The sequence below is a fragment of the Eschrichtius robustus genome, chromosome 15 (assembly GCF_028021215.1).
Source record: "Eschrichtius robustus isolate mEscRob2 chromosome 15, mEscRob2.pri, whole genome shotgun sequence".
NCBI classification, from domain to species: domain Eukaryota; kingdom Metazoa; phylum Chordata; class Mammalia; order Artiodactyla; family Eschrichtiidae; genus Eschrichtius; species Eschrichtius robustus.
In genome coordinates this window covers 122,354-138,900 of record NC_090838.1, presented here as the reverse complement: position 1 = coordinate 138,900, position 16,547 = coordinate 122,354, and the positions used below count along the sequence as shown (strand labels likewise).

Genomic DNA, 16,547 nt, shown 5'->3' with positions numbered 1-16,547 from the left:
CCCCCCCCCGACCTGCTGAATCAGACCCTGGGAGCAGCGTGGCCAGGAGTGCAGATTTTATCACGTCTCTAATGTGATTCTCCTGTAGTCGGCTGACCACACAAGACCTGGTCCAGAGGCAAGCCTTTGGGAACCACTGTCTGTTCATTACTACTACCAGTTATTTCTAAAAGGTGTTTCAGAGAATTTCTGTCTGATGCAAAGACACTCATATGCAGACTAGCGTAGGCAGCTGCGGGCTAATTTCCCTCTTAGTGCATAACTCTCATCCTGCATTAGAGAAACCAGTTTAATTTCTTAAGCCAGATTTTCTGAAGTTATTTAACAGACGTTTAAGGGTTGTAAGAATTTCTAATTTGTTGTTGTTATAGTAATAATATTAAGTGCTGTTATTTTGGCCCAGCCGCTCCTCCCATCTTAAGAAAACAGCACTTCACAGAGCCTTGCTACTCGAAGGCAGATGACCACATCTGGGCACCACCTGGGAGCTTGTTAGAAATGCAGGACCTCAGGCTCCTCTTCGGCCTGATGAATCAGAATCTGCATTTATCACAAGATCTCCAGTGAGTTACATGCACGTACAAGTTAGAGAAGCACTGTGTAACACTTGAAGAAAATTCAACCAGAAGAACTCGATTTTCTGTAGCTCTATTCTGAAGCAGGAGGCAGAAGACATTTCTCAATATACAGCAGCATCTACATACATGTCAGGCTAGATAAGCTGTGTTTCCTACCATAAAAACATTTGGGTACGGATTATTTCTCGTGGATTTTGTCCAGCAAAATTCTGCCTTGCCTTTATTCTGCTTCCAGTCAAAGGCCACCCGACTCCCTTTCACTGGGTGTAGCTCAGAAAATGAAAACCCGTTTACACAGCAGCCTGAAGAAGAGCGAAGTCCCGCAGGGCTGCGGGCTGCATGTCTGATGGAAGCCAGAGAGGCCGCAGCTGCCAGATGACCAAGCCTCATCTTTCCTTGGGATGAGGAGGGAGGGCCCATTACGCGTACATTAAAGCTAAGGAGGTGTACTATGTGATAGGAGATAAAATCTAAAAAATATTTTAAAACAAAATGCCCAGACCCTTAGCCTTTCTTAGGCTGTGAGTTCACAGTCCTCTGGTGTGAGGGGCTCTGAGACGTAAGTGAAACTCAATTTAGAGAGTAAATCTGCAATCAGTGCATCTACATTACAAATGAAGAGCTAATTGGACAATTATTTAGGGATTATCGGTATTTTAATGTCCCTGAATCTGGGTGGATAAGATATAAAAACACACCTGACATTTGAACTATGTTCATTTTAAAAAATACACTTCTGTTATACCTAATGTTCCTGAATAGAGGCACTACTCACTGTAAAAGCACTGAGAATGGCATGTGAGGATATTCTGCCAACAAGTGTTGTATAAACAAACCTACCTGATGTATAATGAAGCTGTCAACATCATTACCATGTGTTACACCCTTTAGAACACGAACTAAGGCACACTTAGTTGATGACCATCGGAGAGAAGAGAGCCTTACTTCTAAGCCTTAAGTACCAAGAGCTCCAGGAATGGTGTGTGTGTTACCCTACTCGTGCTCTCGGTTGAATCGTCTCTGAGAGTCTGTTATTAATTTAAATTTTGAAATGGTGTGCATAAGTGTATTAGAAATTTAGTGTTTCCTAGGGACACCTACAAAGCCTTTTTTGTGTATGTGAGTACACTGTCTGGTTTGACTTCCTTGACAGAATATTTGACTAAAATGATGATAAATTAAACTACCTTAAAAGTAACATTGGGATCCAAGAATAATTTCCGATGTTTAGGATTCCTTTGTTATTTGAAAGATGTACTATTATGTAAATAAATCCACAGACTAGTAAGGCACTGAGTTTAGTGGGTACCTATGTTAATAATCTTCCTTTTATGTAACGAACTTCCCTGAAATGTGAATAAACCAATATTTTGTAAATTGAATTATATTTTCAGTGCCCTGGTAGTTATGTGTTATTCGAATACTGATCAGGTCACTTTATAAAGTCAAAAAACTTTTTAAAGTGGCAAAATCATTTAATTTTCCTGGTTTTGAATCCAGATTTTCATATTAATAGAAGCTGAACTCAACAATGTGGCTCTAAGTTCAAACCTTCTGCTGCACACTGCATGTCAGTCCCTTTTTAAGTTTCTCCTTAATAGTGTGTAGATCTTAATTTCTTTGAAAATACTTTTATAACCTGTAAAATTATAAATTATGTTGTAAATTAATTGAAATCTCCAAATTATTTGTCCTGCTACTAGATATCAGTACAGTCTCTTCCCAGTGTCTCATTTCTTGTGTCCACTGCAGGATTCTGAGCACCCGCCCTGTCGGCTTAGGGCCACCAAAGGCTTCAGGCTCCTCTGTCCTGGGGCTGTTTCCTCGCAGTTCCCTGCGCCGCTCAGGCCGCGGAGGCCCTGGTCCCGGGAAGCAAACCTGCACGCACGGGCCTGCTGAGCTGTCGCCTGCCGGGTGCTCACCTGTCTTCATCTTTTGCAGCACACGTCATTGCCAAAGCCAAGGGCCTGGCGGTCCTGTCTGCGATAAAAGCTGGGTTTCTGGTCACCGCGAGAGGGGGCAGTGGGATCGTGCTGGCGCGCCTTCCAGATGGAAGTAAGCTAGCGTCCCTTCACTGGGAGGGGCAGAGAATCCTCGTCCCTTTTTTGTTCTGTTTCCACTGTGAACAGGTTTTGTAGGGAGAGAGACAGGTTTTCCGGTGCCGCCTGGACCACCTTCCTCGGGCCGCTCCCTCGGTTTTCTCTGTGGTCAACCGACCCACCCGTGAGACTCAGAATATCAGAAGATGGGGCCCCCGTCTTTACACACTTTGTTGTCCTTCCATGGAGCGTATAGTAAACATTGACATTGTATTTCTGTTGTTAAATATGCTTTCTTATTCCTCGGCTTCACCTTACACTTGCTTTCTTTTGTTTCATGGAAGCTTTTTTACCCCATTGTTCCTGTGCGGTATCTTAAAAATCGAAACATTTTAAAGAACATCCCCAGGGCAGAATCATATCAAGATCAGTATAATTTGGTTTTACTTTCTGGGGCGAAATCTAATACTTGATTTTTCAGACATGACATCAAAATATGTTTGCTTGAATCCCAAGAACCAACATACATAATATTTAAAATGTGTGTAGGTGTGTCATAACCAGCTAAAAGGCTTTTTATATGAATTTAACATTTGCTGTTCAGTTATATAATTGAGCACATTTTTCTGTTAATAGCTCTTTTTAGTGTAGATAATTTAATTTTATTTTGAGGGAGAACGTGGGCCATCCACTGACAGGAGAGACACCTGGCATTTGGGGGGCGCATGGCCCCAGAACTTGAGTCAGCGGGATTTGTTGTCCCCTGTGAGGCGTCCCCACAGCAAATGAGAGTTCGCCCCTGAGGTTGTGGTTCAGATTTCATAGCTCTGGGCTTGGCTACAGAACAAAAAATGACATCATTCTCTTCTTCTCAAGAAAAGAAGCATTACCCACATTTTCACGGGCAGATTCCCAGCAGTACAACCAGACAAGTAGGCACACTCGAAATCGAGTCCACCGTGAGATGGGCTCCGAGTCTGCAAGGAGCCCCCAGCCCCGCAGGCCCCAAATGGTCATGGACCGGTGACTGTCAGAAAACGGGGAGGAGCCGTCGACACCTGGGGCTCCTATCAGAACCTCAGGTGGACCTTCCTACTGGGTTAGATACCTAAGTTTCTCTCTCCCATCTTCCCAAGTAGCTGCTGGTCGCTCTGCAGAGGGTAATATAAAAGCCACCCAGTGGGGCACAGCAAATCCCCAGACCCTGGCCAGGTGGGCAGTTTTTAAACAGGGCCAGTGCCTAACATAGGAAGTGGAAAATAACTTTGAGATTATGAGACATTAATTTCTGTGATCAAAACCCCTCTAAGCCCAGATAGATTAGTTCTGGGTATATTCAAGCACTAGCCTGTCATCTAGAATACATGATAGCAAGAAAAATTAGGCTTAGGGAGCTACTGAGCATTTTCAGAAAGTACTTCATCTAGACTATCCCACCCACCCCCCCAATTATTTTTTTCTAGACTTGTTTAACACAATTGTGTCTAGATCAGGAAAAATAGGCACACAATAATCCTGAAATGTACCATATCATGGCAAATGGAATTATTGTACTTAGTTTCCAAATGTAAGGATATGTATCTTGATAGAATTTTAATAATCTTGAATTTATAACCTATTTCTTGTGCTTCTACTAGGCACAAAGGGTGTCAAAACAGTTTTTGCCCTCCAGGATTTACAATAGAAACAGTTTAGTATTATGTTACCCTTAGAAGTGATTATAATGAACTCTTTTGAATCCATTTGCTCTCTTATATCTATGATAAAATACTAACAAAAGACTAGAATTCCAGCTCAATTATTTTGTAAAACATTATGAATACTGATGGTTGAAATTATCAAATGCTATGTATATTTAATTGGTGAGAATTCAATAGTTTGGTATTAGGCATGTTTGTAGGGAAAGATTAGAAAACATAGACTTGTGAGTCTGTGCGGCTCATAATGAATACCTAACATCTTTCAAACCTTTTTAACTTAAAAAATTATATATATTTATTAAAGAACATTTAAAAACATAGGCAAAAATGCCAAAATCTCATTATTTTAAGAAGAAACACTATTAATTCACATTTTAGCATTTTTCCTCCCCATATTTATGTGCCAAGGAGTTTTAATATTAGAGTAATGTTTGTTTGTTTTTATTAGAATGGTCTGCACCTTCGGCCATCGGGATAGCTGGGCTTGGTGGAGGATTTGAACTAGGAATAGAGGTGAGTGGGTGATGTGTGTACGTACAATTGCCCTATTCTCTAAAAGCAACTGATACGTGAAAGTTGAGTGGTCTCCTACTGTTCTTGTTTGACCACCTATGGAAATTGTTCCCATTTATTTTCTTGACTCTCTACCTGAAGCTATGTAATGTTTATCATTTTTCTCCTTTTCCTTCCCTGAGGGTAGAGTTTCTTTCATTCACCATCTCATCTGCTTCCATCTTCAGCACATCAGTAGAACACATATTCTCAGATCTGACAAACTACAATTGGCAGTTTATGGCTTCTGATTGCAGAGTCATGGGTGCAAACAGCTCAATGCCATGTATCAACATTTGTGGCAAAATCCAGTCTGGTACCCCTAATGTTCAAACTACTTCCAATTTTTTAAGTAAAGATTGACTTTGTATTGTTTCATTTTACAACTTTGCTGCTAATGATTATGGTTTCTAGCCCATTTCTAATCAAATGGACTCGAAATCATACCAGCACACAGAGGTCACTCCCACAGGGAGCATCTGCATGGTATCAGTCTTTCAGCTGCTGCTTTATTGCTAAGTGATTGGTAAATCAAATCTCCTAATATTCCCAAATCATTTTCTTCTCAAATTTCAGTCAGTTTCTTCCTGAACTATCCTTTTATGAATTTGCTCTGTTGCCATAGTTTTAAGTGCCCTTGGCCTTATTAGGAGGAAGTATTTCCACTACTGATTTTCATTTTTATTTGACCTTTACTTGCTGCTGCATAAATCTGTGATATAAAAAGAGGAACATATTTTAGTTTTGCTATCATGACTGCCTTTTGGTTGTATATTCAACCAAATCATAGCCTTCAGAAACATCGCACTCGTGTGGAAAGCGTATTTCAGCATCTGTTGTGCACCCCTGCTCACACCTCCTGGCACTGTACCCAGGTGTCCCTCATCACTGCCCTCTGACCCCAGGCTTTGGGGCTCCATCTCAAAGAGCATTTACTTATATTTGCCATTTGTGGAAACTTTGAATGCAACTTACCCTCGTGGCTGTATAGAAATTAACTCTGGAATTCCATTTAAATACTGTACATGGAAGGTAAGTGTTAACTTTTAAAAATATCCACTTCAAGTAGAGATTAGAAGACTGTCCTAGGAGTTTGTGCCTCTTGAACATGACCTGGCTTTGCTTCCCTGAGTGTAGCCGTAAGGTTAGAGCTGTCAGTCACTTTTCAGTGCTAATGAGAGGCCGTGCTGGTTCGCCAGGAAGCATCTCAGACCTGGCCAGAAACACGCAGTTACCTTCTGGGTGCAGCTCTGGCCCAGGATGAGCGAGGGAGCTTGGAGGTCAGTGGCCATGCGCCCGCGGAGCTCCTGCGGCTGGATGCTCTTGTCGCCCCAGCTCCAGTTCCAATGAAGTGCAGCAGGCCTGTGGCCGACGCAGGCAGGGGGACCCACGCCCTCGAGTCTGCAGCCCCCCAGGCTGCCTGGGCTCCTCTCTGGCATTCTTCTTCCGCCTCACGCTTGCTCCTAGCGGGATGGAGCGCTCGGCACATGTGCCAGTCTGGAGATTTTCTTGCCTGGCCCTTACCTAGATTTTGAGTCCTTCAAACCTGTGTCCTCAGACTGGCCAAGTATCAAGCACAAGTAGACACCCAAAATAAATCTGTTTCTTTAAAGCACTGTATCATCGGTTCAAACTATTAAATGTTTGTTGAATAATTTAATTATCTGCCATTCTGTTTTGGAATGGAATAATTAGCAATAATGGCTAACATTCACATAAAACTCTCACATGTACTCTCATAGAATCATTTCCATACCGTAGCCACACTGAGTGGCCGTCGCTGCTGTCATTGTGTAGATAACTGAGTTATGTGACGCCTCCAGCCTGAGAATGACAGGCTGGCCATTCAGAGGGAGGCCTCTGGCTTCCATGGGTGCTTGGGTGAGTCTCCTCGCTTCTAGTGCCCCATCTGGTCCTAACTGTAACTTCCACCCGTATAACACGCCGTGGATTTCAGGGCACGGATGAGGTAGGCAGGGCGCATGTGATTATTTTCAACGCACAGAGGTGCTAAGCAGCTTGCAGAGGTGGTGTGTGGTTGTCTCTAACTGGTTTCACTGGACACAGAGCCTGAGACGGGGCTCATGGTGCACGTGACTTACTGAGCAAATGTTCTGGGTGGGGGGGAAACTCTAAGGGGCTGAGGGAAGCAGGACAGAGAAGGGGAAGGGTCCAAGCAAGGCCATGGTTCCAGGTAAAGTCGCCCTGGTCTGATGACGGGAAGAGAAGGCAGGTCTTACGACAGAGGCAAGGGGGCTGGCGTTTGGGGTCGGCTGCTCTCGCCACCTGGCAGCACGTGGGTGTGGCGTGTGGTGGCAGGGCTGGAGGAGACTGCAGCGCCCCCCATGGTGGGACCAGACCCCTATCCTGAGCCCAGGACCCCCTGCGAGCTTCCGCCCCCGTGCTGCCTCCCCCAGGTGGTGACCCCTTCATTACACGTGGAAAGCGGACTTGACTATCAGGAAGTCTAGATTTAGCTCCGCTTTGGAATCTCGACCAGGTTAAGGTTCTGAAGGTATGTGAAGTTAGGGACGTGTCGTTTTTTGACAGAATCTGTTGGCCTTCAGGAGCTTGGGCGTTAGTTAAATACAGATTATGGCACTGGTCCACTCATGAGAACTGCTGAGAGTTCCCAAGGTTGTGTAACTCACACACACCCACCAAACACAACAACAACAAATGAAAGATTTAAAAGTCAGTGGAGTAAGGAAAGATAATGCTAAGACTTGGTTTAAACACCATTAATATTTTCTTTCCAGGACAATTATAGCAGAGCCCAAAGGTCTGAAAACCCTGATACCTTGGATTATCCAATTGTTCGTTGTTTACCAAAATCCAGAATCCACACTGGGCCATCAAGTCAGATCAACCTCGCTTTCACCCAAGATTGTAATGTGAGAAAAATGACTCCGCTTTTTCCAGGAGAATTTGGATGAACTCTTTTACTTTAATGATGAGGAAGGCATCTAGGCTTAAGCTGAGAGACTACTGTTAGAGATCAGAGTTCAGTTTCCAAGTCCCCTAAGATCGCTGTGCAAGGGGAGGATCTGTTGGTGTGAGGAGTGGAAGGCAATGGGAACCCCTCAGATGTGGGTTGGACGTTGAGGCTGATGATGCCATGTACCGAGAGTGTGAAAGCTTACTGCCCACACGATGAGGCTTTCTGGGGAGTGAGACAGACTCCTGAGCAGAATGGCTTGAGAGATGGGAAAGAAGACCCTTCTGTGGAGGGTAGGGGTGGGGCTGGGGGACGGTCTCACTAGAACCACAGGAGGGAGCCCTGGGCTTTCTCGCCAGGTTGTCTGGATTTGGGGCTTGAAAGCTATCGCTTCATTACAGGACCACAGCATTGGGGACTCAGTGGCTTGGGTTCAAGGTGGGTAAACACTTGAGAGGGAGATGGGGCAGTGCCGTGTTGGGGACAGTGTGTCAGGGGACGAGAAGCCCTCCGGTTCCTGAGAACATTTCTCCCCCAGCTTTTCCTGCATGATAGTTGTATTTTTTAAAATTCTTTTTAAAGAATTGAGCTTAATTGTAAAACTCGCATTTTATTTACAGTTAATTGTATCTTAATGCAAACTTATTAAGAAGCCTCTATCAAATTCTTAAATGTCTGTCTTAACTGTTTATGGCTCCATTGCTCCAGTTTTCTTTCAGGAAATCTGTTTTACTTTTTATTCTAAGCTGTGGAAATAAATCAAGAGCCGTTGGCCGTACTGCTGCTCTTCAAACTGTGGTGCTTTGGACCTGGTTCTCTGATTAGTCATGTCACCAAAGAACACAGGATTATCTTACTCTTATTTCAGGAGAACTGAATTGAGACTAGACATAAAGTTAAAGGATTCATTTATTTTCTTTATTGACTCATATAGTTGTGCCTTACTTAACTATCCTAAGACGTACCAAGTAGAAGGAGACATAACAACTAGAGTATCCACAAGGTCACGGCTAGAGACTTATACTATCTGAGTGTGTATACACTAAGCATTACGCAAAGTAATTTCATATATGTTATCTTTAAAAGTATATAAGATTTGGTTATATAATCTGGCAAAATTGCTTAGCTTTGCATGAGAAACGCTAAATAATTCTGTATCATTCAACACCATGATCCTCAGAAATTGTCCATGTATAAAGTGGGATTAACAGTTGACATGAGTCACAGTGATATGTCTGGCATGCATCAATTAGCTGGCGTGTTTGGTCTGTCCTACGGAACTTGAGTGTATTTTTTCATGAAGGAATTCAAATTAAACTGTATCAGGAATTCCACTAGGCCCTTCCAAGTGCAATCACGTTTGGTAATAATCGGATTCTTCTGTCAGCTGAAAACAAAGATACAAAACATTTAAAGAACGATATAAATGAAGTCATCTTTTAAACATCTGCTTGGCCTTTGCATATTTTATTGAGATGTGGTAAATATGCCAGGGTTTACAAATGATTTCAACTCATCTTTCAAACAACCCTAGATTTGTGTATATGCATACATACATGTATATACATATACCTATACGATTATATATACTTATAAATGATTACTATTATACCCATTTTACAGAGGAGATTGGGGCTTTGAGCCGCTCAATCATTTGCCCAAGGTCATGCAATATGCCAGGGGAAGAAGTGGAATTAACACCCAAATGGTTTCCATTCTGAGCCCAGATTCCCAGCGCCAGGCCCTCAGGCCTTCCGTTCTTCGGCACTTGACACACGTGCTTGACCTCCCCGTGGTTCAGGGAGCAGGTCCTGCCCTGGCCTTTAACCATGAAAAGGCCAAATGGAGCCAAAATGCCCCAGATGGCCCGGTGCTGTGAAGAGGAGCTGGGCTTGAAAGTCTAGCCTCCCCAGCCGGCGCCTCTCCCCTGGGCTCGTGGGGTGAGGGGCCGTGGCCTGGGCACCCTGCCCGGCCTCACCGGGGGTCCCGCCCCAGCGGAGGCGAGTCTGAAGAACACGCCTTGTCCCCAGCGACCCGCCCAGAGCGTGGAGACTCGCTCCAGCTTTGCTTTTACTTGGAGGGTTAACCCTGGTAATAGGCATAACTGCTGGTTAACTACTCTTCCTCCTGGTGTGCTGCACTTTGGGGCGGCTCCTGCTTGCGGGTCGCGTGACCTGCAGGGGCGCCGGTGGGGACCAGACTCGGGCCCCCGGACCTTCCGACCCTCCTCGTTCTCGTTCTCCGGCTTGGCTTTCGTGAAGTGCTTAGTTTGAGGAAGCCTTTTGACCTTTCCCACCTACCTGTGTGTGACCTGTTCAGGTGTCACTAGGACACGTCACTCAGCCTCACGAACCCGCGAGGCTGCTGAGAAGTGGATGCCCGGAGACCTCCCACCACGTGCTCGATGCACAGTGGCGGCCCGGAGGCCTGCGCGCCGATTGCCTGCGGGAAGGTTAGCTGCTTGCACCCTCAGCTCAAAATACAGCACCACTCTGCTTTCACACTCTCTTTGGCTACATTACATATCGTATGTTGAGTTTTAGTAAACATATATTTTAAATGATATTTAGGCATAATTATTTTAAAATAAATGGCTGTCTACATTTCAGGTATCGGATTTGGTAATAATTTTGAATTATGACAGAGCAGTAGAAGCTTTTGCAAAAGGTGGTAACCTAACACTTGGAGGGAATTTGACTGTGGCAGTTGGGCCCTTGGGAAGGTGAGTACTCTGAAATCCCTGTTGAACAGCTCTTGGATAGTAAAGGCTTTAAAACTATATTGTTTTTCATTAAGAGAAACGAATTAAAATGACAGAAATTTATGATTTACACGTGTCCCAGAGGGTTTGAGGCTGCTTACAAATAAGAAATAAAACACAGCCATTGTGATAAAATGAGAAAATCTGAAACTAAAACACACAAAAAGAAATTAAATATTTCAGAAATGCAGGCTGTTGTATCTACCGGAATCAACATAAAATTTACCTTTAAGTTTTGAAGGAGCCAGGTCGAGTCAATTTTAATTAACTGAGAAAGGGCAGCTTTGATCAGGGAAAACAAGGGGTTTTTTTTTCAAACTAAATTGTGAAAAATTGAAATGGAAGTGTTCTCCTTGAGTGATGTTTACAATACTTAAAGTGTATTTTCCTTCTCTATTAATCAATAACTATTCTTGAGTTAATTGAGCAATTAAATATTTTAAATCCAGACTGTTTATAGAAGTTACTCAGTAAAATCATTTAAAAAGGTTTCTAAGTTCCATGAAAATACTCACTGTAGAAAGAACCACAGTCTTTTACTCTTGAGGTGTGTTTCCCTGTTTTAGGGAAGGAAGACAATATGGGAAAATATCAGCTGTGCGTGTGTTCTCCACGTGCATCACACTGTTCTACAGCCGTCTTACCTTCTATGTACTTGCCATGAACTGTCCGTCCTCTAGACCACTGTGAACACACCTAGCTTAGGCCAGCAGGAAGTAAAATATGTGAAAATGATTGAAGTTGGGGATGGGGTTGGTGGTGGGATGAATTGGGAGATTGGGATTGACATATATATACTAATATGTATAAAATAGATAACTAATAAGAACCTGCTGTATAAAAAATAAATAAATTAAATTAAATTAAAAAAAAAAAGCCCTATGGACGTGACCTCATTAAATATTCAATAAACAATATTTCTTACCCCCCCCCCCAAAAAAAATGATTGAAGTAAGTGCAGAGCAAGATCCTTCTTTCGGGTTAGAAGTACAGTGCCAAACAGTCATCCTTAAGCGAAGGTGCTTACAGTTCTGTGATGCAAAGCCTTCCGTTTCGCAGGAATTTAGAAGGAGACGTCTCCCTAAGAAGCTCAGCTGCTGTCTTTACTTACTGCAAGTCAAGAGGCCTCTTCGCTGGCATATCTTTAGAAGGTAGCTGTTTGATTGAGAGGAAAGAAACTAACCGAAAGTAAGTGCAAGGCAAATAATTTTAATTGATTTGAAAAACGTGCGATGGGAAAATAATACTTTGTAGATTCATGTCGTTCTTAAGAGTGTACAGAGTACCTCTGTACAGGCAAGTGTTGTGTCGGCACCATTTTTCCAACAACATTTGCTCACTTTGTGTCTCTGCATCACATTTCAGTAATTCCTGCAATATTGCAAACTTTTTCATTATTACTACATTGGCTATGGTGATCTGTGATCAGTGACCTTTGATGTTACTATGGTTATCGTTTGGGGCACCAGAAACTGCACCCCTATAGGATGGGGAACTTAATCAGTAACTGTGTGTATTCTGATGGCTCCTCAGACTGGCTGTTTCCACTCACCACCACCCCCTGCCCCCAAGTTTCTGTCCCTCTCCTCAGGCTTCCCTATTCCCTTAGACACAACAATATTGAAATTAATAACCCTACAAAGACCTCCAAGTGTTCAAGTGAAAAGAAGAGTTGCACGTCTCTTACTTTAAATCAAGAGCTAGAAATGACTGAGCTTAGTGAGGAAGGCATGTCAAAGCCAAGACGGGCCGAAAGCTAGGTCTCTTGTGCCAAACAGTTAGCCAAGCTGTGATTGCAAAGGAAAAGCTCTTGAAGGACATTACAAGTGCTCCTCCAGTGAACACACAAATGATAAGAAGGCGAAACAGCCTTACTACTGATACGGAGAACGTTTTAGTGGTTTGGACTGAAGATCAAACCAGCCACGACATTGCCTTCAGCCAAAGCCTCATCCAGAGCAAGGCCCTAATTCTTTTTAATTCTGTTCAGGCTGAGAGAGCTGAGGAAGCTGCAGAAGAAAAGCGTGAAGCCAGCCGAGGTTGGTTCGTGAGGCTGAAGGGAAGCAGCCGTCTCCATAACGTCGAAGTGCAGGGTTCCTCATGAGAGGTTTCCTATTGTTAGGCTCAGCCTTTGTCTTTCTTCCATAAGATAGAGACCAATTTTGATTTAAAAAACACAAGATTTGGAAGTACCCTAACAGGCATCGAGGAGCTTCCACTTTAAACTGGCATCTGGCTGATTTTTCCCAAAACTGCTCTTCTGTATTTCCACTAAAATATGTCTAATTGCCCAGAAAAAGATAAAAAGCTAAGACTGAGAGGACTAATTCTAGAACCTGGCAGGAATCCCACTAATAGTGACCCTGACAGGGCTGCCCCTGCTGGTGGTGGACACACGTCTGCCGCTTACAGCAGACCTGAGAGAAGTTGAGTTCCAAGTCTGCGGTGCCCGTTTACCCAGAATCCCGGAGCACATGCAGAAACGTTCAGTGCAGACCTCAACAACCAGAAGATAGGAGGAATGGGGGGAAAGTAAGGTTCGCAGAACTCTCCATCTTGTAAAGTCAAGAGAAATGTTTTTACTTCTGGTTTTATTAATTTGAGAAATTTAAGTTAAGAATGCTTTTAGAAATTTGTGATTCTAGGCCTTTGGAAGATTTTCCAACTAAAGTTCACCTAAATCCTGGATAAACTAAAACAAATATACTTCTTAATCAGTTGCAGGGCTTCTAAACATGTAAGGCAAATCCTTACATAATTTTGATACAAATAAACATTTTAAGGAAACTATATGTTAGCACCATTTTTATAAGAAACTTAAAAAGTAAAAACCTATAAAGATGTATACGTATGTGATTGTAATTATATGTGTGTAAGTGCTTATATGAATATTTATATGTTTATTATATGCATTTGTATATAAATGTTCTATATATGTTTTTATGTATAAGTGTTTGTATGTATATATGATGTGCTTTTATATTATTGGGAAAAGGTTATAAATATCACACCATTTATGGTGATTGCCTCTAGAGGTGAGCTTGGAGAGGTGAATTTAGAGGCTTTAACATGGGTTATGGCTTGTAGTTAGTGTTTGAAAAGTAGTATATATGAAGTGCTATATGTGAGTAAATCATACACACATACACAGGTGTGTGTCCTACATTTAACTCTAGAAAAGATCTCTGTCTGCAAAAGAAATGTTCTTAATATATTTCTTATTAGATTTTATTGTCAAGACATTCGAGCTTATGACATTTTATTTGGAGATATACCACGGCCTGCTGAAGCAGAAGATCTTTATGAAATTCTTGATTCTTTTACTGAAAAGTATGAAAATGACGGACAACGAATCAATGCAAGAAAAGCAGCACGGGAGCAGAAGAAGGTTTCTGTAATGCTTGGTTTTTATATTTTTCTTAGTAGCCACAGAAAATGTCTTTATATAGAACATTCTATCCTTGATACCAGGTTTCTAATAACCTACTACACTTCCCTTGTAATTTCATTAACATAAAGTTCTTGTGAAAATGTCATAAAACCTTGACAGTCATCTATGCAAATTTCAGGAAGAAACATGGTTTTCCATGATTGCATTTCTGCAAGGATAGAACTTTATAATATTAATTAATAATACTAATAACTGCCGCTAGCCCGGGGCCTTGACGTGCAGAGGGTTTTGTGCGCCTCGTTCATCTAGTTCCGCACCTTTCGGAGCCGCGTGGCCCTTTCCGGGTCCATCGCTCAGCGCGTCGCTTTGCTCCGCATGCGCGGTGTCAGAGGTGCCGGGATGAGGGAAGCTTCCGGTTATAGAAGCGCGCCCCCTGCCGTCACCCGCCTGTTGTCCAGTTCAACCAGATGTGGCCCAGAGCAGTACATGTGCTCTGTTAACGAGTGCACAGGATAACGTTTGCGTGTACACCCACTGGGGGGGGGGGGGGAAGCCTTATATGGGCCTAAGTAAAAACAGAGTTTTAAAATCACGTGCATTTTTTGTTGTTGTTGTTCCTCCCAGGCTAAAGAATTGCCTTCAAAACCATTGTCAAGACCACAGCAATCGTCTGCACAAGTACAGCTGAATTCTGGCTCTCAAAGTAAATATTTGTGTTGCAATTCAAATATATTTATAATTAAGTAATCGTGAAATATTATTAAGAAATCAAGCTACATTTAATGATAGATCTAAAGTCATTACTTTAGCGTCAAATAGAAGAACTAATGAGTATTAAAGAGAGAAAAACAAATCCTTGGCCTCTTCTAAACATACAAGGCAAATTCTCATTCCTGTAATTTGTGAAAACGTCTATTCTCATTCGGAAAATGCTTTTTCCAATTGACAAAGTGATTTATCTTTAAAGTTTTTCTTTTTTTGTCATTTCTTCCAAAGACTATTATCCTGCTAATTTGAAATGGAAACAAAATAAGCCTATTTTTCTCATATACACATAGATTTATATTTCTGAATATTAATTTGACCATACATTCTTGGGAGCTCAGGGTTTCATAAGGTGGTTTTAAAAATAGGATAAATTTGTAAAGCACCAGGTTTTTGGCCTTTACACCTCTTTCCATCACTCATTTTTATGACAGTCACTCTTGGAATTCTGCTTTTCATGTATAGAGGTTACCAGTAAATAGCAATATATTAAAGTAGGCAATGTTTCATGTAATAATTAACTGTTCTGCAAGTGGCTTTGGGCTGTGGCTTTTGAGAGCACAGTGATGAATCTAACTTATCTCCTGCCTTTAAAGAACTTTCCTTCTAGGAGCAGAGATATTACAGGTGGAAAAGTAACTGCAATTACTGGAAGGAAGTACAGTTGACCCTTGAATAATGCACAGGTTAGGGACACCAACCCCTCATGCAGTCAAAAATCCATATATAACTTTTGACTCCCCCAAATAGCCCATTGCTGACTGGAAGCCTACTGATAACATAAACAGTTTATTAACACGTATTTTGTATGTTATATGTGTTACATACTATATTCTTGTATAAAGTAAGCTAGACAAAATATTATTAAGAAAATCATAAGGAAAAGAAAATACATTGATCATACTGTACTGTATTTATTTATACCATAAGTTTACATTGTTTCCAAGATGAATTGTCTGTCAGTACGTACATCAATATTGTCTTATATGATACAAAAAACTGTAAATGTTTTATGTATTACTAACACTAGACATAAAAATGAAAAGATAATGGAAAAAGAAATTCGTATTTACAGGTATAATAATTCATGCATTGATAAAAAAGAAGCAGCAATATGACTGCTTTATGGTAGCCTAGCCTGTACACTAATGAATGAAAAGTTATGAAATTTTTATGGCACACAGTATTACAGCCATAGTGATAATACAGTATTAGAAACATTGTTACATTTTTTAAAAACCACTTACATGCGATGAAGACTGATAGTTTCTCCAATTATGAGAGAGAGAGAGAGAGGGGCATACGGTACAGCAATGTAATTCTTTGAAAGCCAAGTTATAAAACAGTAAGAAAACTAACACATTATTAACTTTGTATTAAATATGACTCACCTTATGCCTATGTAAGGATAGGCTATCCACTTCTATACAAGTCTTGCCCATGAGTTCCACACGATGAACACTTAGGCGATGATGGTGATAACACAAAGACGTCCCATACAATTATTAGATTTTCACATGAGGACATTCACACATACACCACAGAAAAGTTTATTAACTGAACAGCATGACAATTATTTACTATTCATGAAGTGGAGGTGGATCATCGTAAAGGTCTTCATCCTCCTCGTCCTCACGTTGAGCAGGCTGAGGAGGAGGAGGAGGAGGTTGGCCTCAGGGGTGGCAGAGGTGGGGGAGGGGCGGGGGAGGGGGAAGCAGGGGAGGCAGGCACACTCAGTGTAACTCGACGGAAATGCATCGTAATTTCTGTCTGACATTTTTGCTTTTTCATTTCTCTAAAAATGTGTCTATAGGATCCCAGTC

The 16,547-nt window shown here is 41.9% G+C and overlaps 1 protein-coding gene across 2 annotated transcripts in view; it reads left to right on the top strand.

The window, feature by feature from the left end:
* Positions 1 to 16,547, top strand: part of SH3YL1 (SH3 and SYLF domain containing 1) — a 45,429-nt gene that overhangs the window by 16,014 nt on the left and 12,868 nt on the right. Inside the window, exons 3-8 of one of the 2 annotated variants that reach the window (XM_068564393.1) lie at positions 2,520 to 2,633; positions 4,766 to 4,830; positions 10,417 to 10,529; positions 11,628 to 11,756; positions 13,794 to 13,956; positions 14,584 to 14,662. In XM_068564393.1, coding sequence (XP_068420494.1) covers positions 2,520 to 2,633; positions 4,766 to 4,830; positions 10,417 to 10,529; positions 11,628 to 11,756; positions 13,794 to 13,956; positions 14,584 to 14,662 — 663 coding nt within the window. Of the gene's footprint in view, positions 1 to 2,519; positions 2,634 to 4,765; positions 4,831 to 10,416; positions 10,530 to 11,627; positions 11,757 to 13,793; positions 13,963 to 14,583; positions 14,663 to 16,547 lie in introns of both variants that reach the window. The other variant, XM_068564392.1, reaches the window with a different exon arrangement.